General features: G+C 38.6%; 1 protein-coding gene across 4 annotated transcripts in view; it reads right to left on the bottom strand.

The window, feature by feature from the left end:
- FGF13 (fibroblast growth factor 13) overlaps positions 1–27,837 on the bottom strand; it is a 492,935-nt gene that overhangs the window by 69,039 nt on the left and 396,059 nt on the right. For 3 of the 4 annotated variants that reach the window (XM_040999498.1, XM_040999500.1, XM_040999501.1), the window contains 2 exons: positions 15,468–15,578; positions 10,402–10,505 (listed from right to left, as the gene is read on the bottom strand). In XM_040999498.1, coding sequence (XP_040855432.1) covers positions 10,402–10,505; positions 15,468–15,578 — 215 coding nt within the window. Of the gene's footprint in view, positions 1–10,401; positions 10,506–15,467; positions 15,579–17,509; positions 18,359–27,837 lie in introns of those variants that run through there. The other variant, XM_040999499.1, reaches the window with a different exon arrangement.

The raw sequence follows: 27,837 nt of genomic DNA, 5'->3' as shown, positions 1-27,837 counted from the left end.
AAATACAGAACAAATAATAATTGCCACAACATTTGTGAACCTTAAAATATTTGGTAAATCAAAAAAGCCAATCATAAATGTTCAAATATTATATGATTCAATTTTTTGAAATTTCCAAAGTAATATATATGTACAGTATATAACATATAATATATAACATATAAATTAATATATACTATATACTATATCTACAGTATATAGTATATATGTATGATATAATACATATTATTATATATTTGTGATATAATATATATCATATAATATCATATTATATATAGAGAGAGAGAGAAAAATTATAACAGTGGTCGCCTTAAAGCCTTAAGGAAGTGGATAGGACAATTCAGTAAATGATTTAATTTCATCATTTGTAGTGATACAAGCATTCTTAAATAGTGTACAACTTAGTTAACAAAAACTACTGAGACAAAACTGAGAATCGGTGCCTTATTGGTTTGTATGTCACAAATCAGTAAATTCATTTTTAAAGACATAATAGAGGAAAAAGAGTCAACATCCTAGAATACCACAGCATCAAATGTTAAGGTCACTAAGTTAGGAAGGCTGAAATTAGGAAAATATAAATAAAGGCAAGAAAGTCCAAGAACTGAGAGATATTAGATCCATTCTTAAGGCATGAAAAATGTTAACAATCTCAATGTCAGTATCTTTGAGAGTAATAGCAATATCATGATACCCATTTTATTATATGTCAAATGTCATGTCTCAAACTTGCATATTCCTGCCCAGAACTGAGCATATCTTGTAAGTGTGCATATTTTCACACATGCTTACATAAAGAAGTGAGCTTCAAACAGCTTTTAGACAAATATATTAAAATATAATATTAATTTGGGCACAAAAAATGTTAAATCCATATATATCCAACAAATACATATGTATATAATATACATATAATATACCATAGTATACATTTCCATGAACTTCTTAAAGGACCCTGCTATAAACAAAATTCAGTAATCAAATATGTCTCCAAAAGTAGTATTTAGCAGGCAAAGTCACACGGAAAGGTTTTCCACTTCATATTTCTATTTCTAAGATTTAGTTTATGTAATGAATGATCCCTAAAATTTTTTCAATAGGCTAAATTTTATAATGGTTACTAAAAATTCATAAAATAATTTTAAAATGGCATGAAATCCATATTAACTTATTCTTAAAATCAACATGAGTCACAGGACATTTTTTTTAAAGGAAAGCAAACCTAAATTGTGGAGGGGTGGGGAAGAAAAACAGAGGGATTCCAAGCTGGATGACTATGGAAAAAAACCTGCTTATTTTGACCAGTGGAAGCTGGTGGAGATGTGAAAGAAGCACATTCTCAGGGAGCAGGTGGAGAAAAGCTGGCAGAGGAAACACTGTGGACAGCTGAGAGATACTCCCAAGAGGCAAGCTGGATCACCACAAGTGGCTCCCTCAGCCTGTGCCTAGAGAATACCACTGCTTGCTGAGCAAGGTAGGGCAGATTGTTGCAGCCATGATAGCTGGCAATACTGTCAAGCACAGAATCTTATGGACAGCACTGATTTTGTGCTTGGACTTGGGCTACAGCATGGTAGCAGGATGTTCACAGATCATCATGAGAAAGGCTCACTTTCTCTTTAACCCCATGCATCTATCCAGGTTCCCAGACCAGTGAGGAGTTAGCAACTTTTTAAGGTTAGTGCAAGCCAGAGGATTCTAAGCACGCCAACCGCAAAACTCTGTGACACACGTAATACTGCCGGACACCGAATCTTGATAACATTGACTTGGACTCAGACTGGAGCCAGGGCATAGAGTGGGGTATGCATGATTCATCATATGGGAAGAGCTCCCTTCTTTCTTCCTGATCCTTCCATAGGAATGCCAGGACCAATTAAGGCATAAGACCATCTAAGAGTCAATGACGGTCATTGGCAGCTATAGCATTTACCAGCATTTGTGCATGTGTACATGAACAATGGATTTTAAAAGAGGGCAGATCTGCACTCCACATTTTGAACCCATGCTAATAGTTTGGCAGGGGCACTGCATCCTTTGAGATTCAGGTACACATATTCCTTATCCTGCTACAGATATCGGGGCTCAAATCAGCAAGGTGGAGCACGCATAGGTAGCTGGTACTAGGAATGGCTCTGCTGTCCTCTTGGGCGGGGTAGGCTCAGCAGTCTCAATGGATCCTTGGTACCTGGTTACTATGGGAGTCTTCAACACAAAGACTGGGGGAATTCTGTAACTGTATAGTAAGGATCAAGAGTAAGTATCCATGGCAAACATATATGAGCCAAAAGCCAGGACTCCATTTAAAATAACTGATAATGGGTCTAAACTGATACATAGATCACAATACAATAGCAATGGATGACTTTAACACCCCATTTTCATCAATGGACAAATCAAAGAGATAGAAAGTAACAAAGAAACAACAGAGCTAATCTTTACTACGGACCAAATAGACTTAATTGATATCTACAAAACATTTCATCCTACAATTACAGAATACATATTCTTTTAATCACTACATATAATTCATTCTGGAATACAATGTGTGCTAGACCTTAAAGCAAGCCTCATCAAACAGAAAAGAGAGTGAGAGAGAGAACTAAAATTCACACTATATTTTTTCTAACCAACATGGAATGAAGTCTGAAATAAATATCTTAAGAAACTCTAAAAAATATTCAAAACCAAGGGACTGAAAACCCACTGCCAAGTTAACAATGGGAAACAAATCTAAAGCAAAATTTAAAAACATGAATTTTGGAAATGAATGAAGATAACAGTATAATGTATCAAAAATCATGAGAAACAGCGAAAGTAGTACTAAGAGGGAATTTTATGTTAATTAGTACCTACACTGAGAAATCAAAAAAGCATCTAAAAAATTATCCATCAACGTATCTCAAGGACTTCGAGTAACAACTACTAAATAAACCCAAAGTTAGTTGGAGGAGAGAAATGATTAAAATTAGAGAATAAATAAAATTAAAATAAAAACATACAATCAGACAACTGAAAAACTAGATATTTTAAAAAATAACAAAATTTATATACTATTGTCACAACTATTAAAAAAAAGACCCAAATCGTTAAAATCACAGAAAAGCATGAGACATAACAATAGACACCACATATATAAAGAATCACCAGGAATTATTACAAATATCTATATGCCAAAAAATTGGAAAATTTTCTAGAAATGGGTAAATATTTGGCATATGCGAGCTGCCTAAAGTGAACTATGACAGAGAAAACTGAAATAGATCAATAACTAAGTGATGAAACATGTAACAAAGACCTTCCCAACAAAGAAAAGCCCAGAATCAAATGGCTTTATTGCTGAATTTTACAAGCTTTTCAAGAGGAACTAATCTGAAACAACTGAAAGGGAGGGAATCCTTCCAAACTCCTTCTATGATGCCAACATCACATTAATTCCAGAAGCAGAAAAAAGATACAAGAGATTGAGCTATAAGCCAATATCCCTGATGAACATACATGCAAAAAGTCTCAACAAAATACTGCCTGATGGAATCCAACAACACATCAGAAATACCATTCACCTGGAGCAAATGTAATCTATCGCTGGCATACAAAAATGGTTCAACATACACAAATCAATAAACATGATATATCACATTAACAAGCTGAAGAATAAAAACTATTTGATCATCCCCATAGATGCAGAGGAAGCATTGAATATAATATCCTTTCATGATTAAAAAATAGTAAATAAATGGGGTGAAGAAGAAACATTCCTCACCACAGTCAAGGCAATATATGAAAAAAAAAAAAAACAACTATTCCCACCAGCATATTACATGGGAAAAACCTAGAGAATGCCCGCTCTCAGCAGTGTTGTTCAATGCAGTCCTGGAAGTTTCAGCAGCCATTAGCAGGGAAAAAAAAAAATCAAAACAATAACAAATCCTGGTGAGGATGTGCGGAAAAATGTACCTTAATCCACTGGCCACAATGTAAACTAGTACAACCATCAAGAAGGACATCACATTTGAGAATGGAAACATGGAAACACAAAAGACCCCAAATAGATTAAGCAATCTTAAACAAAAACAAGGCTGGAGGCATCGCATTACCTGACTTCAAAACACACCACAGAGCACTTGTAATCAAAGCAGTTTGATACTAGCAAATACAGACCATTAAAATAAATGAAACAGAATAGAAATTCCAAGAATTAACCCCCATATCTACAGCCAACTAATTTTCACAAAATGAACTGAAATCATTTTAGGGAGAAAAGACATTCTCTTCAAATGCAACTAAACAAAATGGATGCAGCTGAAAACCATTATGCCTAGTAAAATAAGCCATTCCAAAGACAAAATATCATATGTATCCCCTGATCTGCTGTAATACATAGAATACAAAACAATATAATGTTTATGTGCAAAACTGACATTTTAAGATTTTATGAATTCTGACACATAGTGTCTATCTTATTGAGGAATAGCAGAGTATTTTTATTCTATTTGTTTTTTGTTGAAATCTTTACTCAGTTAATATTAATCCTGTGATTTTGAAGTAAAATCAAAGTATACTATTATTTTTAAAAAGGAAGGAAGGAAGGATGAGGTGATGTGAAGAACACAGGCAAGAGAGAAGGTAGTGTGGTACTGTTATGCTCCTAATCTGTATTGTGAGATGCATGAAATTTGCTAACTTTATACACTGTTTATAAATAAAAAACAAAAAAAGCAATCAAAGTTAAAGTGTCACACTACTAGTGGACTGGTATTTTTTTTTATTTGTCACTATTTCTGATAGTAATTCCCCTGAAAGAGTCTGCATTATGAGAAACTGTGAGATATATCTATGGCCAATTTCATGTGATGCGCAAAGAAATTTGGTAAGTTTATAGTAGATGAAAAATAAAGCAGTAGAAAAGGAAAATACGTCCACTTAACTCAAATTCCAAGTCTGACTGCTTTCCTCGGGTCTCATTTCCATGGCATTACACAGACTCTTACAGAGGCCTGCTTTCTAATCTTGAATCCAGTATGCTGAAGTACTTTTGTGAACGTGACACATGACAGTAACATCACTACCACAAATACTCTCTGCAAATTTATCCATGGGATTTCTACTTTTATATACACTCTTATTGCCCTTGCCACAACCCAGCCATCACTGTATACTTTGGGAATTTTAAGCAGGCTTTGATAAGAGTTAAATAATTAAATGTGCAAAGCTGCTCCTGTAAGTTCTGCAACATATCAAAATAAAAATAATGCTCATGGCTGGTGTTATGGCACAGTATGTTATGTTGCTGCCTATGATGCCAGCATCCCATATGTGCCCTGTTCTGAGGACTGATTGTTACATTTCAAAACCATCTCCCTGCTAATGTGCCAAAAGGAAGCAGAAGATGGCGCAAGCACTGTGCCCCAGCTACCCACACATGAGATCAAGATGGAGTTGTTGGATCCTGGTATTGACTTGCTTCACCCCTGGGCATTACAATCATTTGGGAAGTTAACAAGATAAGAAGACTTCAAGATATTCTCCCACTCTTTCTCTTTCCTACCTCTATTTCTATCTCACTGTCTTTCACTTACATAAATAAATCTTCAAGAAATAAACTGAATGATTCTATATTTTTAAAAGAAAAAAATCAAAATAAAACTTTAGGTTATCTGAGTTTTCACTATCCTCCATAGAATATTTGATATTGCACTTGTATAATAGGCACTAAAATACTGATACATTTTCATATTTAATGCTCTTGATGTCCTAGAATTAATGTTTACTGCAAGATGTATTGAAAAAATTATAAGCAGCTTTGGCTATGAAATACTTACATTATGAAATTTTGAGAAACTCTTACAGGCTTATGTAGAACTAAAAACTGGTTGAGTAAAACCAAATATAAGAATATAGTTCTCCACGTAGTATGAAGAATAACCTCATCACTCCAGAAGGAGCTTTATTATGGCAAAAATATATTATGAAATAATTTCTGATTATAATTCTCTGTGTCACAGACGCTTGTTTACTGCCATTTGCACCTCCATCAAGTCTGCCCCATGGCAGCAAGAGAAAAAGGGGATGGAAAGGTACACTGTAAGAATCCTGAGACTGACCTCGGAGAGTAAAATATCTCCAGAACTTGAAGGTGGTATTTCTTCAGTTATTCAAACACAAGAGTGAACGTAATTATTTAAGAAATTTTTAAATTGAGGGGATCAAAGCAGAAATGTAAAAGAGGACAGAAAGAACAAAAAGAATGTTCTTCCAAACATCAGCACTTTCCATCTCCTTAGAAAAATAACTGTTCAGATGGGTAAATGTAGTTTTCTTGCAAGAACAGGAAAAGACCAGTGGCAGAAATTGGGGATAAAGCAGGAAGCACATAAAAGTTTGTGATTTCAACTTCACTGTAGCATCTTCAGTGCTATTTGACAGCCATTTTTTCTTAGCCACATCTCAGTGGTTTCCACACAAACTATATATTAACAGCAGCTGAAGAACCTCAGAAAACACGCTATCTTCAGATACTCTGATAAGTTTTTCTTGTTGTAGAAAAAAGTGGGAACTTCTTTCAAGCCCCCAGGTGATTCTGCTGAGTTTATGAATGAGCATTTTTTTTCTTTTGGTCAAAGGGGCCAGTAATTTAATAAATGATTTTGATTTTGTGGCACATAAGATCTCTGCTGAAACTTCAACTATGTTATTGTAGTTGCAGCCATAGTAAGTCAATGAATAGAGTAACTATGTTCCAATAAAATTGTATGCACAAAAACAAGTGATGGTGTGGCTGTACATGGACAGTGCTTTCCCATAATCTGGTTGTAACACTGTACTTCACCCCTTTCCAAAAATAGCTATTGTTCACCAATCCCATTCCTATGCCTCTGACTTTGTATCAAATGACCTGCTATTCTACTTACATGGCAAAACACAAGGTCTCTAGTATGAATCGTTTCAGCCTCTTGGTCTGTCACTTACACATTCAGGACATGCACAGCTACATTTATTGCATCGTCTCCTATTGCAGAAAATGAATCTAATCCTTCAGGTACACATTTAATTCCATTAATCTCATCTCCTCTGGAGATCCACTCTATGAAGGATCCTGCCTCCTATGTCTTTAATACTCTTTCGTTATTGGCTTCCTTCATTCAGTTAAAAAATATGTTCCAAGAACAATTAGATTCATCCCCAATCCCAATTCCTTTACTAAAATTTCAAAATTATGATCCCTTACCTTGGGAATTTAATGCCTACTGTCTCTAATTCCTTTCTTGCCATTCACTTCTTAAGTTACTATGTTCTGGCTTCTCCTTCCGCTATTTGAATCATTGTTTTTCTCAAGATTACCAAAGATCTTAATAGGTAAATTCATAGTTCTTCCTTTCTTAGTAGCATTTGGCGTTGCAATCTCTTTAAATTCTCAAAATTTATGCTCAATTAGTTTTTCACTATATTTTCCAAAATTAGTTCTCTCTCTTCTGGCCATTTTCATTCTAGAATTCCCCAAATATTTGACAAACTCTTCTCTTCTTGTGCTATATATTTTCTCAACTATTTATATGGCATCAAGCACCTTGTATTTCCACAAACTTCTAAGATTTATCACTTGCTCACATCTCTTTCTTGGATTTCAAGTCAAAATTTTCAAATATTTATTGTAAACTATCCTCAGGAAACGTCTTTCCCAAATATGAACTGTTTCTTTTATTCCAGTTTGGTATGAAGAGTTTATCAACCCAAACACCAGAAGGTCAAATTTTTGCTCTCATGTCTGCTGGTAACTCACTGAGCACTATTTTTTCAAATTTGTTAAAAGCAGCCTCTGTCTAAAGACAATTTATTTCTTAACTGTGAGGGGCAACTACATCTTTTCAATCATAGATGGCAGCCCTGCTTTTCTTCCAAATTCAATCAGCAATCAAATTCTGCTGATTCAACCTCTAAGATAACCCAGAAATTCATCTCCTTTTTACCATTGCCAGTGCAGCCACTTTAAGGCAGATTCTAGTCATTCATTTTCAGGATTCTTTGCAATTCCATCCTCAAAAGTTTTCAAATTGCCAACATCAGTAGTCCCTTACATCCTTCATTTCTGCCTTCTCATCTGGGCATTGTTCTACCTTGGGTTTGCTAAGCAATGGTTAGCCAAAATGTCACAGTATTTTTGTAGAAGTAGTTCCATGGATTTGTGCAAGGAAGAGTGGTTCTTTCTGGTTCTCCTCTCCTTTTGATAAAACATGATGTTGCATTAACCTTTTCTTTTTGAGCAAAATCTCTTGACTAATTCATTTGGCCAAAGCCCCATCCTAATAGTCCAGACACTATAATTTAAATGGCAACAAAATTAGGAGACCACTTAAGGATAAACAATATGAAAGAATTCCAAGCCATAATCAGTAAGGAGTATTGGGAAGAACTAGAAATATACCCTTAAATGATTTCTTACCTAAGTAAGTTTTCCTATATGAACTCCATGGTCATTAATCATGCATCTTTGCTCCTTAGTAATAAATGTACATAAAGTGCCCCACATCTTGCTATTAACATTCCCACCATGTAAACAAAGTCCACCAATTTACAAGGTTGATTCTCTAGGAATCATATTGACATTTTCCAATTTCATAGAATGATGGTCAGTTTGAATGAAAAGGTACAGATTCTCAAGGTGAGTTTCCTTAAAAGTAATACATAATGCCTACATTTCTTGGGTTGGGGCACTTGAAATATTATCTTATTAAGTATTTTTCAACTTTTACTTAAATAATATTTCCAATATATGTCTTATTTTTTTAACTGTAATATCATGAGATTTATTTTTATTTAAATTTTCACATCAGGTCTTTATAATGATGACTACCACAATGCAATGAATTAATAGATACTTTACCAATTTTACCAATACTTACTTTTTTACATCATCCATCAATTTCCTTCACAAATGTATGTCCAATACTCCTTCCTATTACTTCTTTGTTTATGTTTATATACCAGTTTCAGAGACCATCTCTACATTGAAAATATACCCTTGCATCTAATCCTCATGAGGCAAGCTGTCAGTTTATCTAAGTAAACCTACTAACATTTTTCATTATTAAATTATCTCACCATAAGTAACAAATTCAAAAAAATAAATTCTGTTTTCTACCATTTATAATAAAATCGCTGTATTAATAAAGTGGTAAATTTCATGAAGTTTATAACAAACAAGAATCTTTCTTTAGCAAAAAATATAAAATCTCTGTATTTATTAACTAGAAGGATTAATCACTTAGAGGAATTATGGTTGAAATATTTGCTGATAATTATCTTTTCATCACAGTCTTTTATCTTTATGTGAAACAGATCACCTGGTTTACCAAATGGATGGGCCTTTCCATGTTTGATTCTTCAATATCTCTTTCGTTTATTGGCCTCTGAAATACAGGGTTACAATATGGTTTCCAATATATCTGCCAAGAGTCTCCATACACATGGACTTTGAGAAAAATTCAGGCATCAGAGGAGAGAAAACTGCTTCAATAAATATAAGTGTTTATTTGCAGTTCGAGAAATACGTTTAAAAAGTCATAGTAATAGCCACTTTTAAGGCTAGCTATTACAAAGCATGAAAAGCAATTTTCTCTATTTTGAAGCACTATCCTTTTCATAAAATGCATGAATTGAGAATAAAGATTTATAACACTTATATAGGGAAGCCTCCTCTAATCTGGAACTATACCTAATCCTGGTATTATACTCTTTTCATTTATATTTAATGTGAAACTTTTTTTTAAAGAAAAGTTCCATCTGGTCCCATGCTCCCTATTGAATTATCTACCATGTGCATAATTGTGCCCAGGAAAAAGTTTCAATTTTTACTCCGTTCACTAAAAATGTGTAGGAGAAAAACAAGCAGGAATGTGTACAGGAGGAAAGTGGGACTGAACATGACAAAAAGCTAATATGTGTAATATAGAGGAAGACAACAGGTATTGAAATGATAAGAACTGAAACTCTAAAATGGAACCCCAATAACATCTCTAGAATTTTGTGTTCCAGTGTTGATCCAAGGGAGATCTCAATAATTCCTTCAAGGGATGAACACGGATAAATGTATGCTGTACAGAGTTAAGACATGCTTTGTTTCCCACAGCTGCAACATAAAACAGCAAGAAAAATCACTTGATGCTAGACAATCCAAATGCAATTTTATACAAAAATCTTCAGTGAATCTTTCATTTTAAACTAAGGCTATTAGCTTCAAATGGCTAATCAGTAACAATTATAATTTTTAAAGACTGTTAATCTGTCCTTCCACACATTTTCTCACGAAGAACACACTGTTGTTACTGCAATCTGCACTGAACACATACATTAGCGTTTTCCTTCCAAGAATCATAAGAACATGCACATAACCAAAGGCCTTACCGAGGTGTACAAATATCCCTCACTGTTCATTGCCAAATACAGCTTGCTTTGAACTCCTTGAATAGCAACTACTCGAAGACCCACAGGGATGAGGTTAAACAGAGCTGAAATTTAAAAAGAATGTGAAAACAATGTTATAATTCTGAATTTCACAGCTTTCTAATGTTTCCAGCAGGACTACCTAGTCTCCCCAAAGCAGTATGTAATTGGTGAGGAAAGACAAACGTATACTTGGACAAACGTAGATAGACAGGACCTCTTCTATATTTTGGTATACGTGATTCACAGTTTGTCACATAACTGCGAAACTACACACTCTCAAACACAACTGGGGAAAAATGAAGATTTTGATCACAATACTGTACTTTTATATTTTGTACGGTTCAATATTGGGAATTCTTGATGCTTCTTTCCAAAGAACCAGACAGGGAATTGGTGCATTAGATAGTATAAAGCATCATCCTCAAGTTAATGTTTGTTCCTCTAAGTAATTGCTAAAATCCTCACAGGCACAGTTAAGATTGACCAGCTGAGGAGAGATTACTAGGCTCAGATGTGATACCACTTCAATACCCTCATCCAAATGATTGGTAGTGTTACCTAAGTGAGAACCCCTAAACTCAAGCCTTGTTGAAGAGTTATTTTGTAGTGAGTTTTATGGTCCCAGAGTAGTATTTCTTAAATAATCAACATTTTCCAAGATAAAGCTGAAAGATCTCTTAGCTTTTAACCTCCCAAGAACAAATGTATAGGAATAAAAAAATTAATTTGAGAATTAATCTCATTACTATTTTTCTGCAAGATAGCTCTTAAGTGGGTAGTCAGTTGGTGCCAACAAGGCCGTCATTTCTTCATTTAAAGGTTTGACTGTGTGAAACTTACATCCAGGCTCCCTTCACAATCACACACCACTCACTGGAGACAACCCGTGGGTGTCCTCCCACTACCAGCTGTCTACTCCCTCCCACACCACGAATAAAAATAAAGCAGTACATTTAGAAAACATAGTGCTTGCAACACACATCTTTTGAAAATAGCCTGTGCACCTTTCTCTCAGGAGTCACAGACCAACATTGGTGATTTGTGTCTTGTTTCACATCTTTACTGTGGATGATCTATCAGCCTCTTTCCATTTTTGCAAAGAAGAAAGGTAAGAGTCAACCCTTAAGAAAGAATGGTTTGTCTGTTACTGCTTCTCTCTCTCTCTCCCCCATATGTATATTTATTTATTTTACTTATATATGCTGCTGTGGTAGGTAGGATAACATGGATGAGAAATGTTAATGAAGAATCATGTATTCCTTGACAAGCCTACAATGTGTCTTTCCCATAAAATCAGGGTGTTACTGAAGAAGAGCTAGGACATATTGTACAGTTCAAAATACAAGTGTTCCTACCACATGCCACCAATGGCACTTCATTCAATACTCATCATATTAAAACACTGTGCTCTTCTGTTAAGTGAGGTAAAGGAAAAATAATTGCACAGATTGCAAGCCAGAGTTTCATGCTACATTTGACAATTAAGCTCACAGGCAAGGAACCTGACATGTTTCAGCATGATATACATATGTATATATGTATCATATATGTATCATATATATCAGTATCTTATACATACCATATACGTGATGCATATATGATACATGCATGTATCACATATGTGCATATATGTCATATCACTTTCTGTTGATTATGCCTTGCTCACACTAAATGTTCAGCAGGCACTTACGGTTTAAAAGCTAAATTGATGGTGAAACAATAATATATTTTTGAAAAGCAATAGATCTAAATCTCATAATACCAAAACACATAGTTTAACATTTCTGAGATAAATAACACCAAAAGAAAACTTTCATATGTGCTTGGTTTAAAGGCCACTACATGTTACTTGATCACTATAACTGCAGGTATGTTATGAAACCTAATTTGATCATAGTAGTAGAAAATGCAGAGAGATGAAATCAAAAATTTCTTTTTAAACTTCATTTTCTACATCAATCTGAACTTTCTTATAGTTCTTTCAATGTACTTGCAGAAGTGAGGGGGGATGTGATTTTCATTTCCTCTGAGAACTCTCTAATTTTAATGAGCAATTAAATGCTTAAATTTCAAACACCAGACACCAGTAGGAGAAAGTGAAACAAGAAAAGGTAATCCATAACTGGATTATCTGTGGCTGAATAATGGTAAAAAGTATATCATAGAACATGAAATTTTTACTAAATATTATAAATTTGTATAAAGCTGGATTAAAATAATAAACAACCCAAAACAGAAATTTGATGACAAAGCAAATATAGAGAGGCTGACCATATGAACCTAACTATCTTGTCTTCATTCAAGACAGTCTTTGTAAATAAATTTGCAAATTATATCATGTGAGCTTGAAAAAGACCAATATCATCCTATGTTTCTCTCTGTCTAAATGCATAGCATTTCTTCATTGACATACGATATTATTTGAATTAGTATAAAATATTCTAAACAGGTGCTGATGCCTCCTGTGGTTCCTGGCGGCTCCATTTCCAACTCATCTCTCTGCTAAGAGCCTGGAAAGGCAGTGGAGCAGGGCCCAATGTCTTGGGCCCCTGCACATGTGTGGGAGACATGAAAGAAGCTCCTGACTTTGAATGGGCCTATCTCTGGCCATTGTGGCCATTTGTAGAATAAACCAATGTATGAAAGATCTTATTCTGTCTCTCCCCTCCCTATAACTCTGCCTTTCAAATAAAAATAATAAATCTTTAAAAATACTCTAAATATAAGATGAAATAATATAGATATATATCATTCGTGTACTAATATATAGAAACACATTTTTTTGAAAAAGCTTTTAATAAAGAGCCTCTGTTTTGTGGTTGTTCTCTTTTATTGTGGTTACGTTAAAATAATCAGGAATCCATCCCTTTATAGGGACTGTTTCCTCAGAGCTTTGTTCCAAGTTGGCATTCAGAATTTGCTGAAGACAACAATGAAGCCATAATTTTTCATCAGATGAGCTAGGGTTAATTTCTCAAAGGAAATACTTAAAAATGGATCTTAACATAAATTGCAAAGACTTGATACACTGGACAGGTAGTGCTCCTGCAGTTTTGAGAAGGGCCAACTACACCTTTAAGATAGTCTTCACTGCACCCAGGATACATACAATAAAACCACTACCATGAAATGTCCATCATCTTTTCCTTTCCTAGGGAAATACACAATTTATAATGGCTGATTTGCTCATGATGAAATTTCATTGGACTGACATTTACCACTGTAATAAATCTACATAATGTAAGCTTAAATGTGTATCAGACATCTTTTTAGAGATGAATGTCTGAGTAAGTGTGAACTGATTTGTCTTATCATGATCTTGTTTATCATGTCGGAATTAAAATGACATATAACCAAACAATATAAAGAGCATAAACTACTAAGAATAAGACAACTAAGAAAAGTACAAATATCAGAAATACATACAAAGGAAATTCCATACATATGTTAAAAAATAAGATTCTTGTCCCACTCACTTGGAATAACTGATGAAAACTGACTGTTAAGAAAATCACATGGCTTTAGGGGAATAAATTTGGATGGATACACTTTCCCTTTCACACATTACTTTAATCACTGAAAATTCTTAGGATAAGTTATGTCCTCAATGGAAAAGCAAGCTAGCTCCTTACCTTGTCATTAGGGGTGGCATTTATGCAAACCACATTATGGTAACACTTACGTTTGGTTGACTTGCCCCTGTTTCAATCTAGTTTAACACGGATTCTATTTATCAGGATATGCTTTTTAAACATCTTCTAATATCATTTGTATACAAAAGTATCCCATACATGAGAGTCATAATAACCTTCTAGTTACACTTGGCTAGTGGTTTCAAGTGGAGAGAATGCATTAAGGAACAACTAGGATTCATTGGAAAGCATGAATCACATTACAGGCATTTCCCAAAACAGTAAAGCACTACTTGGCATGGAGAGTTTCCAGCCTAAGTATCAACAGACATTTATTCGAGGGTAACTAAACATGACTTCCTCTTTTGGTCATAGCTTTCCTGCAGCTACAAAAGCATTCCTAAAGGTGAGACACTTTATCATTTAAAACTGGGACCCTTGTCAATGAATTGTTTTCCATAGCTATGTATCTCTGACAATGCTGCACCGTATTTATTAGCATTCAGTCCTATCTCGCTCAGCTGCTTCTGATCTGCCAATGGGATTCTTTTCCCCAAATTATCAAAATCTGTAAGAAATTCCATAGCAATTGACAAAAGCTAAAAGAATTTTTCAAAAATTAAGTAATTTAACCTCACAGGATACTTATAGATCTGCCAGACTCTACAGAATCCACAAAATTTTCAATTATTATAATTGAAGAACAGACTACACTATTTGTGGATTTGCATTTTCATTGAATAAAGGGTATGTAGTGAAAGGTCCTATGACATCTTGTAATCAACTTTCTTCAAGAATTACAACTAAAAATGGTATTATTTTCAATACTTTCCTTTCCAAGTCCATCATTATAGTCTCCAGTTCCACCTTTACTTAAACCACGGCTAAAAATAAAGCAGGAGGAGAAATCCCTTTATCCACCTGTGGAAGGTATGACAATGCTAACATCCCAATCAGTTGTGTGTGCATTGGGGGATGGGAGTGTAGCAGAAGTGAAAGATTGCATGAAACCACCCCTGTCTCTTGGGAAGAGAGGCTTCTTAAGAGTAGAGATAACATACTATTTCGGGATCAGTATGTGGGTGAGTAAAATTTCTGTGGGGAAAAAAAGTAATAAAATCCAAAGGACAGCCATAAATCTATCTGGATTACCATGGAGATGACATTTGGATTGCTCTTCAGATGGTGTCAACATTATTTGCTCTAGTTCACTCTTACAGATTTTCATGTCCACTTCCTTTTGGTTAACTTGTGCATGTAGGATTAAAGTGTGGACATACTTGGTATTCACTTCAGGATTTATCAGGATGGTTTATTTAAGAGAAAAAGAAATACAACAACCACAGAATCAACAACATGCTGGCATAGAGTATTTATTTTGCAGTCACTTACTGTAGGTGCTGTCTTCATCTTTGGTGCCATCAATGGTGCCATCCGCCTGCAGCTGCAAGTGGTAGCCTTGCCGGCTGTATAGTTTGGTAACTATACCCTTAAGCTGAGGCTCTGCAAAGAAAACAATGGTTTGAATCTATTGATAAATTGTGTTTATGAAGTCGAAATGATTCAGAATTCAACACTGCGATTTTATTTACATGTTTTAGCGCAAATGATCGAGAGTCCTTTGGAAGAAAGAAACCCAACTACAAATTTCAGAATAAATCTCCACACTGAAGAAAGGTTTGATTTCTACTTCGTAGCACTGCTAAAGCCTCCCCACCCCTCACCCATAGTGGCTACAGTATCTGACAGCTTGTCCTTTGGTTATAAGATGGTACCTGTTTCATTGAATATTTGGGATGGGTTAGCAAATGATACTATATCCTGCCTTTTAACAATGTAGAACAAAAAGAGAAATAACAGACTTAGGGGTTGCCAGCCAACAAACATACAGGTTAGCAAAGGTTTCTTTCAGAATTATCACAATTCGAATAATTGTAAGATTGAAAATACTAAAATAACCCGGAACCATATCAAAAAAACGTGTATTCAGAAAACTGAGACTTCCATACAAAAGGGATGGGGGAGTTAAGTAACTATCATATATCATTCTATTCAATTCTATTAAGTATCCCTAGGTGAAAATGGGTGAGAAGAGAGCAAGACTTACGTTGGTGGAGAAAAAAAAAAATCAGTTCATACTTGATTTTAAAATTAGTGTTACACATATGATTATCTGAAATATGGGTTGTTAATTAAAATGATTTTCAATTATGAACCACCAAAGATTAATCAAGAACCTAATTTACCAATAATGGCTGTTATTAAAAATCCGCTCTTACTGAATACAGACACCTGCGCTGAAATAATATTTATGTGATTATTGGAGCCACATATTGAAGTTGCTTTGCAACCACTTTAAGCCTTTTGAAAGAAGCTTAATTTAGAGCTAATGCATTAGAAAGAACTTTGTGTAAACAGAAAACCAACAGTTTGGACTGCCATTCCCGGGCATTTAGAATATATACTCCATGAGGAAATCAAATTCATGTAACCAAAGGTAAGATGATCCTGCAATAGATTCGTTTGGTTCAGGTTGGCAAATATGCTTGCTTCACGTTCCACTGAAGGTTTACCTTGACGCAACCTGACACCTATGGCCATCTGAAATCTAGCCCCCTACACACACACACACACACACACACACACACACACACACCTGAATATACCGACTCTTCTCACTGAAATGGTTCAGAAACACCCACAATCTGGCAGTGAGTTTGTTTCCTCTTCAATCCTGCGTTTTTAGTATCGAGTGATCACAGTTCTCAGGGATCTGATCAGATCACTCAGCTCTTTGCGGCAAGGTTCTAGAAATCCCTCCCCCCACCTCCCCAGCAAACATTTCAGAGCTGCACCACAAGTCAAGTCCATCCTGAGAAGCTTAGAAGTAATCAAAGAAAAAGAAAGCCTAGACAGCGGAAGCCCATGTCCCTTGGGGGTGGAAGCTGAAGGGCAGGGTCTGACTGGCAGAGATAAAGACGAGAGGGGTTTCCCCGGATTCTCCAAGTAACGGCGCGAGTGGGGGAGCGGGGATGGTGTCTGCTCAGCAACACACTGGCAATTTTCATGCCACACACAAGAGCCACGGCTGGGTCACAGCTGTCCGGAGCCCACCGGACGCGCGCACACACACGCACACACATGTGCTAGGTCTGTAGCTGAGGGCGCACCTCCCGGGAAGGGTACGCCCCCAGGCTGTGCGCTTGTCCCAGGGCAGTTGCAATGCAGCAAGCCTGTTAACTGTTACGAAGCAGGCGAGAAAGCAATCGTCTCCCACGCACGCACACCGGGTAGGTGGCCTCATCCGTAAGACATGGGCCATCAGCAAACTCACCTACGCTTTACATACCGGCCCCCTCCCCGCCCCAGATCCCCAAGACTCGTAAAGTCTCTCTCCGTATAAGTATATAAAAAGCCTTAGAGCCCTTTCCGACCTGGTCTCCTTCTGCGCCTCTTCTTGGACCCGAAGAGTTTGACCCGGGAAAAGACGTTTAACTTGTTTTTGTCGCAGCTGGTCTTGCCTTTGCTGGGGCTGCTGACACACTTGCAGGCGTTGGATTTTTCGCGCTCGCGGGCTTGTCTCTTCTGACGGATCAGCGAGCTGGCGATAGCCGCCGCCATGGCCACGACGCCCACCACCACCACTTCTTGTGCTGCCCCTCTCTGGGTTTGCCTGCTCCTCCTTCGCCGCCGCCGCTCTCCGGCTCTGCGTCGCGCTCTGGCCGCCTTAGTCTCCTTAAGCCGGCGCTAGCCCGGGCTTCTCCGCACTCGGGCTTCAGCCGAGGAGGGGGCTCAGCATGCCGTCCGAGCTCCTCGGGCGGTGGGCCGGCTCCCGCGCGGGCTGCTGGCTGCCAGGGTCCGAGCCGACGCCACAGCCCCGGGCCGGGATCGCGGGCGAGACGAGCAGGCGGAGGCTGAGCTGCGCGACTGCGTGCGCTCGGCCCCTGCGCCCCGAGGACACTGTGCAAGTCCAAGTGGCTCGGGTCGGAGTTTCGCAGCACCCCCCGCCCTGTGCCGCGCGGAGGGGGCCGGAGCAGAGAGGCGGGCGGAGGGAGAGCGCGCGGGCAGGGAGAGGCCCGGGAGCGCGGGCGGCAGGCGGGAGGAGGGGGGAGGCAGCGCGCGGGGGAGCGCGCCCTCGCCCTGGCCCCTCCAAGGCTTCCACTAGTCCTTGCAACTTCTTGGCCTGCGAATCGGGAAAAGTTGGCCCGTGCCAGCTTTCCGGCAGGGATCAAACAGGTAATGGCCTCGCATCTTCGCCGTGGCTGCTGCTCTGGGCGCGGCACAGGCGCTGCACACAAATTCAGCCGCCGCAAGCACCCTCCGGAAGAGCGCGACGGTCTCGCGCGGCGGCCCCCTCCCCCGGTGGCCCCTCCCTCTACGCCGCCGACCGCCCCCCTCCCACCCCCCACCCCCCGAGTCCCCGGCCGGCGGCCGCAGCTAACACCTGTAGGGGCTTAGGCACTGCCCCCATCACCCGAGTCTTTCTCCTTTCCCCGAAAAAGAGATTCAGAAAGAAACCGTGATGGAGGAGGCAGCAGGATGAAGCAGTTGTGGGGAAGGAGCGTGGGTTTGCTCGGCGATGGGGGTGGCGGGGCGGGGGTGTTTCCTTAGTGTTTGACTCTTAGCTGGCCGGATTGCGTGTTGGCTAGAGCTTCTAGGAAGTTGCCCGGGCCCCTAGCCCGGAGTCCGACTCACCAACACCCCCTCCCCTCTACCACCACGCTGAAACATTTTGTTTAGCGACACTTGTAGCGGTTCTAGAGAGGCCAGGGTGCCCAGACAGGCTCAGCCCCCGTGGCAGCAGCAGCAGCAGCCGGCACTGCAGAGCGGCGCCCGCACACCACGCTGCCACCCAGTGGTTTTTGCTGACTTTTCATTCCAGGCCAATTGGTGCGATCCAAACCCTGCTTTCTTCTGTGCCCCCTCATCTGTCCGTCCGCATTTGAGATACAAGCAGAGCGCGTGGACCATGTACTATAAACGGTATTGTGCAAACGCACAGCTGAGCCTCTTTGAACTGTGGCCCGTCTCAATTTGCCTAGCTTCTTCCTTTTCTCTGCGCAAACTCAGGCGGCCTCCCTCCTTATGATTCAGGAACCAAGTCTAGCTTTTTACCAGCCTCTATTCACAAGTTATGTCGTCTACCTGTGCTATAATTTATACGTAAAAAGAAACAAGGGATTTTAAGACCAAGGAAGCAGCAGAGAACATTCACATCCTTATCTTCAAATACAGACTATTGTTTTCACTTTTCAACTTCATTCCTGGAGCCACAAATCGTAGGGCAGCTCTATGTTGGAGCTTCCACTCGACCAGCTTTACGTGACTCCTCCTTGCCATTACACGTCCTTTAAGAATTTATGTAGACACAAACCCAAATGCTCGGTTTACACCCAAGTACAGTCCTATCCTCTTGCCTGACCACCCAACAAGCTCACATTCAGTAATGAAAAAGCCTTCTTAGCGCATCAGGGGAATCACCTGACCCCTCCATAGTTGTCTGCCTGACAGGAAAAGCTGCTTCTCCCAAGACACTCTCCAAACTTGAAATGCTCCTTGTTCTAGCAGAGGCACCCTCTGAAGGTTTGCAAGGCAGGTCCGGGTTGGTTTGCAGGGGCCACGGTGGCAGTTATAACAAAAAGATGCCAATGTGCTCCTGCCTACTTGTTTACAAGAGAAAAGGGAGGCAAAGATAGAAAAGAATTTTAGCACCACAATCCAAGCATTCACTCCTTCAGAGGCATAAAACATAGCTGGAGGGGTGGGGGGAAGAGACAGGTCTGCAGCAGAACTTAAGTATCTTAAAACTTGGAAGTAGATCTTCTCCATCACTTTATTCTCACCTCCTGGCACAGTTCCTGTTACAAGTCAATGATCAATAATAATTTGCTGAAAGTAATTGATGAATGGTTGATTTAAATTGGTTCTGACAGGTAGGAAGATGTTTCCCAGCACCCAGCAAGCGTAACTATTGTTGGTCAAATTCCAGGAGCCATGGAGGTAAATCGGGCCTGAAGAAGCTTTGATGAAAGCAAAACACTTCAGCTGTGGGATGGGAAGTGTAGAGGTTCCTGCTTTCTGCATCCTACTAGCTGCTCAGCCCTCGATCTTAGAGCCTTTTATTTTCTGTTGATACTTCTCTGGGATCCTGATCCATAGCATGCATGTAGAAGCTAAACAAAAAACAAATTGTGATCGCTTCTTGGCCTTTTGACTAAGATCAAGTGTAGCAACAAGTTGTGATGCAGGAAAGGAATATGTCTTGGCAATAATGAAGGAACTGAAAACAGGAGGGCAAGTTTAACACTCCTTTTTCCTGCACTTCTGCGTGAGCATGTTCAGGGTTTGCTCATGTAAACTCCCTCCACATAGTCTTTCCAGGGTACCTGTAGACTTACGGAGTTGGTCACTGTAGAACGGATATCAGAAGCAAACACACCCAGAAGAGATTTCAAGAATATATAAGGGAAGGGCAGGGAGCTTATTACAAAGCTGCAAACACACAGATATAAACAAGTTGGTTCTATTTTTTTCTTTTTAGTTCATATCTACTACCCACAGCATTTCTGAGCAGAGAATTGAACTCGAGACCGTGAACTCATGGAAGTAGTGCAGCAAAGCTGACAGCTAGATGTGTTCTGCAGGTGTTTGTGGAGATGTCCTTTTGCTCTAACTCCCTTTTCCCTCAATTAAATTTTATAGTTCTGAAAAATGAGGAACCTACATTCTCCTCTCGCTATATGCTCCCTGCCAACACACAAACATTACCTAAATCCCATCTTCATTATTCAATCTCCATTGATGGGAAAATATATGACATTATTGGGGAGAAGGGGTCCTTGCATTCTCTGTGGTCTGTCTACCTACACACCTCAAGAATTCTCCTCTCTCCTCCACCAAGAGTACTCATAGAAAACTGACTTACAAGGTAAGTTCAGGCCAGGGTGGAAAGAGAAGGCAGAGCATTTTTGAACCACGATCCAAATCCCATTGTACAATCAGCACTGCCATGAATAAAGCAAATCTTCTCATGCTTTTAAGCATGTTCATTTCCTAGGAGCTTGGGAATTCAGAGAAAAGTGAGAAACTCACTCTCAAATCTTCAGAGAACGGTGCCAGAGCCCTGTCCACCTCCTGACGGTATAGGGAAAGCCAGAATCGGCAGCCTATCTTTTGAAAACCAATTTTTGCCTTTCTTTTCAGCCACATTGCCATCTCAGATCAATAGTATGGCATTTTAGCAAGAGGAAGAAGGAGCTCTCCTTTTCACAGCTCTTTCAAACTCCTTTTTGCTCCTTGCATTCCTAGCAGTTGACATCCTAGCTTTGCTATCATCTTTCTAGATTGGGTCCTCATTCATAAACTTCCAGTGTTTCCTGCTTAGTCCCAGTGCTTCTAACTCCTCTGGAGCTCAGAGAATCTACTGTCATTTGACCCTCCAATGCTTTCCTCCTTGATCACGTTTAGAAAGAAAGCATTCTTAGCTCCTTTCTCTAGCTCTCAAAGAATTCCATCCTTGGCTGCGGTAGACATAGATTTTATTTTTTTTAAGATTTATTTATTTTTATTACAAAGTCAGATATACGGAGACAAGGAGAGACAGAGAGGAAGATCTTCCATCTGATGATTCACTCCCCGAGTGACCACATCGGCCAGTGTTGTGCCGATCCAAAGCTGGGAACCAGGAACTTCTTCCAGGTCTCCCACATGGGTGCAGGGTCCCAAGGTTTTGAGCTGTCCTCAACTGCTTTCCCAGGCCACAAGCAGGGAGCTGGATGGGAAGTGGAGCTTCCGGGATTAGAACCGGCACCCATATGGGATCCTGGCGCGTTCAAGGCGAGGACTTTAGCCGCTAGGCCACGCTGCTGGGCCCTAGACATAGATTTTAATGCATTTTCTTCCACTAATTTTGTGTGGTCCTGGGTATGCTGCCTCCTCCACTGGGGTTTTATGGTTCCCATATTTGAAACAATTCTACACAAAATTGCTAGCTTTCAAACTGCAACATCTTAGCAGTACAGGAGTGTGATGTGAATTTCCCCGAGTGTTAATTTCCATTTTTATCTGTTTTGCATGCTAAGATTCATTGTATGGTTACATGTGATAAAATAAAAATATTCCACCATTCAAAAATGTAGTATTTGAAAACCCTAGATGAGATGTTCCTTTAAGTCCTTTGGGATCTGGAAATCCGTGCATTTTTATTTGTGCCCTTGTTTCCCCCCTCTCTTTATCTTGCTTTCCCATCTCTCTGTTCCTTTCCCACCCCACCAGAATTTAAAATCTAAATTGAATTCCAAAGACTCCACTCTTCATGCATTCACTTGAGAACCATGTTTCCGCATTCTTTTCAGAGAGAGCTATGTGAGTTATCAGAGCATAGAATGCTGATCGTTCTCTACCAATCTCTTTTGGCAGGACTCAGATGAGCTGTAAGGAAGCTGAGGGGACCTGCTTTCAAGAGGAGAGAGAGAAAAAAACGATGTGATTATGATGAGTAAAAATACCAGAGTTCAGACAGCCTAATCAGAAGCAGCCTTTGTACATTTTGAGCACAAAAGAACTGGCTGTCTTTTTGAAACTCTGAAATTGAGAGATTTCTAACTCCCTTGCTTCGTGAAGATAAACATGTTGAGAGCCACTTGTTGCTTTGCTCTTCATCTTCACTGTTTCATAAAAGAAGCTGAATGGCTAGCTACCAGGTCAAAGACTGATACTAAGTGCTAAGTGGGGAAAACAAACAAGGTTCAAGTTCACTGAGGTCAAGTAATGGGAATACCTCCCTATTCACTGAGAAGGGCAGCAAAGGGAGTATTTAAGAAGTAGGAGAGCAAGTACCACTTTTTTTGGCCTAATTGTCTTCAAAAGCCCAGTGAAACAATTGGATAGATATACAGATGAGATTAGTGGAAAACCGTTAGAATATACTCTGGCCACTTTAATTCTAAGCAGAAAAAAAAAAAATACAATTTAAGGAAATTTTTGTCAACGTCGCACTGGAATTCTAGGGACAGAAAGTGTGACTATTGTATTCTGTAACACAACCTGACACATTCATTAGCTGGCAGAGCCTCTTCTAGCCAAATCATTTGGGAGAGTTAAACTTCACTAACAAAGGGCTCCAGAACGAGTATTTTTTTTTTTTACAAATTGATTGGTTCATCTGATTTATATTCAGAATCAAAAGCCATGGAACCCTAGGTTTCTGCCGAACTAGGATGGTGGCTTAGATTTCATCATGTCTTCTCTCTGAGATCATTTTCTAAATACATCCATCATCTTATAAGACTGTACTAAATTTTGCTATGATTTATATTTAGAAATTAATTGGGAAAACTGATGAATTCTTATCCCTTAAGAAGAAAAATCCTACAGTACATAAAAATTCCATTGTTCAGTCATAGAACCATTAAAACCATTATAACACCCTGATTGTATTAATCATATCTGTGAAGTCAGCTGGTTGTGATTTAATAAGCCATAGTAGTGGCAACATTGATAGTTCAAGGCCTCGGATTACCTGTGCGGTCATTTAATCAAGAAAAGCTGCAGAGAAGCAGCAGGTTGCTGGGGTGGGATGTTGTCTCCTGACCAAAAGGAGAAGAGAGACTTCAGCTTAAGTTTCAGTGTGTGGTAATTTAAGTTTTGTGCAAGGGAATCATTCTGCTGCCTTTCCTTCCACAGAAGCTTTCATGAATACAACAAAAAACTTTTCTACCTGAATGGGTATGTGGGTTGACTTCTCCCAAGACTCTCATTCTGTCATAAAAACAACACTACTCTTTATATAGCCATGCCCTGCAATGAATAAGTGCTTTCAGGGAGGCGGGAAGGGAGCAGTGACACCATCACTGCGCATGCTAAAGGTCTCTACTGATAAGGGATGGAGGTAGTGAGTGACTTTCCCTGTGGAAAATCACATTGGATTAACTTGGGGAATGTAAATGAAGGCAGTCACCCTGAATTTCAGTTGCTTTCCTTCAAACATTAGAAAGCATTTTTTTGAAACAAACAAACAAAAAAAATTCTTAATGGTAGAAGTGGTTTCCATGGTATCAAGGAATAACAAAACATCAGCTCTGAGTCTGATTCAGTTTTATTCACTAATATTTGAAGGTTGTGAATGAACACTTGCTATTTGATGAACTGACTGGTGGCCAATAACCATAAATGAGATGGTAATATGATGAAACATTTATGATAACCTAAAAATATGCAAGACTCAGAGGCTAATTATCTGTAACACTGAGTTCATTTCTTGCCCATGGAACTAAGGGATCTAAGTGAAAAAAAGCTAGAGGGAAAATGACGGAGGAGTGGAAACAAAAGAAGATGATTAATTTTTCTGGATATAAGCTGTCTCAGAAAATAAGGTTACTGGAAGAAGGGGACCTAAAGTCAGGATTTGAAGAAAGGACTTCAGCATTTTCAAATGGTCTACTGTTTCTCACTATTTAGCATATCGGAGCAAGACTCAAAATCTGAGAAAAGGACACTAGACCAACTTTATTCCACTAGTTTCATCTAGAAGAGTTTTCATATTTTAAAGAAGCGTAGAGGTAATGGGGAAATACTTCAGCGCGCTCTCAGCACATTTCTTTTCAGACACCAGCCTGGATTTCGGCAGGAAAACTTGATGCTGAATTGGGAGGAAATATTCTCAACCAGATTCTCAAGAAGGGGCGAAGGACAAGTCTCCATAACTGAGCGGATACCCTAGGTCATTTTAAAGCTTGTCATTCTCCTCTAGACTTTTGTTTTGTCTTAACCAAACTGGGTTTTCCAATGATAATACTACAGGACAGATAATTTGGTTGCAATTTGACGAGAAACTTGCTACCTGTTATGCTTCTATTTCCTTTAACACTTAAAGCAGCCTGAATGGTAGGTATTATTACCATTATTGCCATTTTAGAAGCCAGGACGGTGAGATCTAGGAGAGTAAATGAAACACCTATGACTTTCTGGCTAGTACACAAGTGGCAGTGCCAGAATTTAAATTAAGAATTTTCAGCCAATACAATTTATGTGTATAAGGCCAGTTCATTGAATTCTATTTTTTTTTTCTTCTTGGCACTGGGTCTGTCAATTGCTGAACAGCAGTTCCTGGATATGGCTATCCCTTGGCATGGGTAACTGGGAAAATTAGAATACAGCATGATTGTCAGCCTTGTTATGGCTTTTATTTTTTTTTAGACATATAAATTATGAAATTACGAAAGCAGGTATGGCCCATGCATAGTTAGGAGCACAATTCATACTACTCTCAATAATAATTTTTTAGCCTGAAACTTAATAAAAGATTAAATCATTATAAATCATTGCTTATGTCTGTCTGGGTTTCCCAGTTATGGAAATGGTTTGACACTAGCACTGTGTTTGATTCAGGTAATCCAGGCTTTGTAATGGAACGAGACACTGATTCCTTTCCAAGTCTTTGTCTCCATCACTGCTTACTGCAGGCCAGAAGTTTAATCACTTTTGATTCTCACAGTTCTTTACTCATAGGGAATTTGCTTTCCACACTGTAAGCTTATTTTGCCATCTGCTTTCAGAAACAGGAAGCCTGAGTTCAGCCAAAAGAGAGACAAATATTACACACAATGAATTCACTTCCATGATTGGAAACCCATGACTATTATTTTGCACACAGAGGGTTATCTAGTCTCCATTCTCATGAATATACTCCCATTTCTCTCTTCTAAACACCCAAGACTACCATCAAAGTATCAAACTCATTATTAACTAACTTCTCTTGAAAACACTGAACGTCTCAAGCAATTTTAGAAACACTTTCATAAAAGGAGCCTCAGCACTAACCTAATGTATCATTTTTCGGAAGAGATCTGAGGCAAAATAATCTCAGTACATTTGCCATGAACCATTTGTTCATTTATTAGGATTTACTGAGAACTATATGCTAAGTACTAAACCAGGACCCGAAACACAGAGTTACTAATAACTTATATGTATTATCCCAGCTATGATTCTAACAACTTCATCCCTGCTTGTGTATTTAATACTTAAGACCCTTGTTGGGTCTATCTCCATTTAACAGTTAAAGGAAATGAGACTAATAGAGGGTGATGTATTCATTCAATTGGGATATGGTGGAACCAGGATCGAAATCTATATATTCCACCTTCATTTCCAATATGCTTAAATCTACTGCTTCTCTAGTGACTGTCCTCGGCCTCATGTGGAGTGAGAAGATGAATAAACTAATATAAACACAAGTAGTCTAAGCACTGTAAGAGTCGTATTAAATATGTTAAGTGCTGGGGAAACTGTAGTAATTGAGTTTGATTTTTAAAAAAAAAAAAACACTGAATTTGGAATTTGGAAGCTGAGCAGCCTGCAAATTGGGGAACTTAAAACTTACATCTAAACTGATTTAGTATAAAGAATTCATAAAACTGTGGATTTTTATGCACCTATACTTTGTCACTTGAGAATACGTTGGTTTAACATTATGACTGCTTTCCAGCAGTGTACTCTCCTGTGTTAAGTTCATTACTGGTTTAGTTATGAATCATTCTGGGGGTTTGGGGAATCAACAACACTGTATGGATATTTTAATGGGTATTTGTGAGGGTTTTTTTTTCCTTCTTGCTTATAAACCAGTTGGCTTCTCTGACCCACTGTATACATTCAGCACATATTGTCAAGAACAATGTTTAAGCTTACACTCATTATTGATTTATGACTGCCATTAGAAGTTTTAGTAGAAGTAATCTCTTTAGAAATATGTCAATCAAAATGAAAGTTACATTGCAATGTATGCCAGAGTCAGCCAGCCTTTCTCCTCCTGAATAACTGGAATAAGCCCCATCCCAGTTAGAAACAAGAAAATTATATGCAGGCAGTCATAGCACTATTTTTGTTATTATAATTAAATTTCTTATTAACAAATTAACCAAATGTTATAGGGAAATGACTGTCCCAGCCAAGTAATCCTAGTAATCTTGTATGTAAATTTCAATATTCTGTTGGAGATGGACAACTAGGGTTTGGTCGGTATTTGAATATATCGAAAACATATTTGAAAATCTTCCTACTCACTTCATTCCTCTTCCTGTCTTGAAAATACCACCACCTGCTTTATTTGCCAGAATAACAGATCAAAATGGACTCCCAATGAAACTGCTAAATTTATCTTGATAACAGGATGCTGGACTGTCATTGTCCATATCTGCAATGTCAGTATACACTGAATTAGCAGAATGATGGACTTCTGACTGTTAATGAAGGACTATACTATTGCAATAATGTTGGGAAAATCAGTGGAGGTGGGGAGAGGAGGAGGAGTTTGGGAAAGGGGTTAGGGAAATCCCAGAGCCTATGGAAAAGTATCAAGAAATAATAAAAATTTTAAAATAAGATAAAATCTATTATATCTATAAAAAACAAGAGAATTTCTAAGAAAATAAACAACGCTCAATATCACTGCAACAGTGAAGACAACATCGTGTGTGTGTGTGTGTGTGTGTGTGTGTGTGTGTGTGTGTGTGTACTCCAGGCAAGCCTCAAGCAATACTTTAAAGTCAGCGTCTCAACCCAGGTGCCCCTCTTCTGATGGGGCCACACAAGAACCTGCTCTTCCAGAGAAGGCTTTAGCTTCCAAGCCCTCCTAATTATTCTCCTTCATTAAAATGGTCCTTTTCTGTATTTCAGCTCTGGGTCATTGCTTTATAATAAGACAGTTCATTAATCAGGTCCTTTCCTCAGTGTAGGGTTAATGGGTACTAATATGGTCTCATTA

The sequence above is a fragment of the Ochotona curzoniae genome, unplaced genomic scaffold, assembly GCF_017591425.1.
Source record: "Ochotona curzoniae isolate NIBS_2020 unplaced genomic scaffold, NIBS_Ocur_1.0 scaffold_1852, whole genome shotgun sequence".
Taxonomy (NCBI): Eukaryota; Metazoa; Chordata; class Mammalia; order Lagomorpha; family Ochotonidae; genus Ochotona; species Ochotona curzoniae.
The sequence above is the reverse complement of the archived record's forward strand: the minus strand, read 5'-3'. Positions and strand labels throughout refer to the sequence as shown.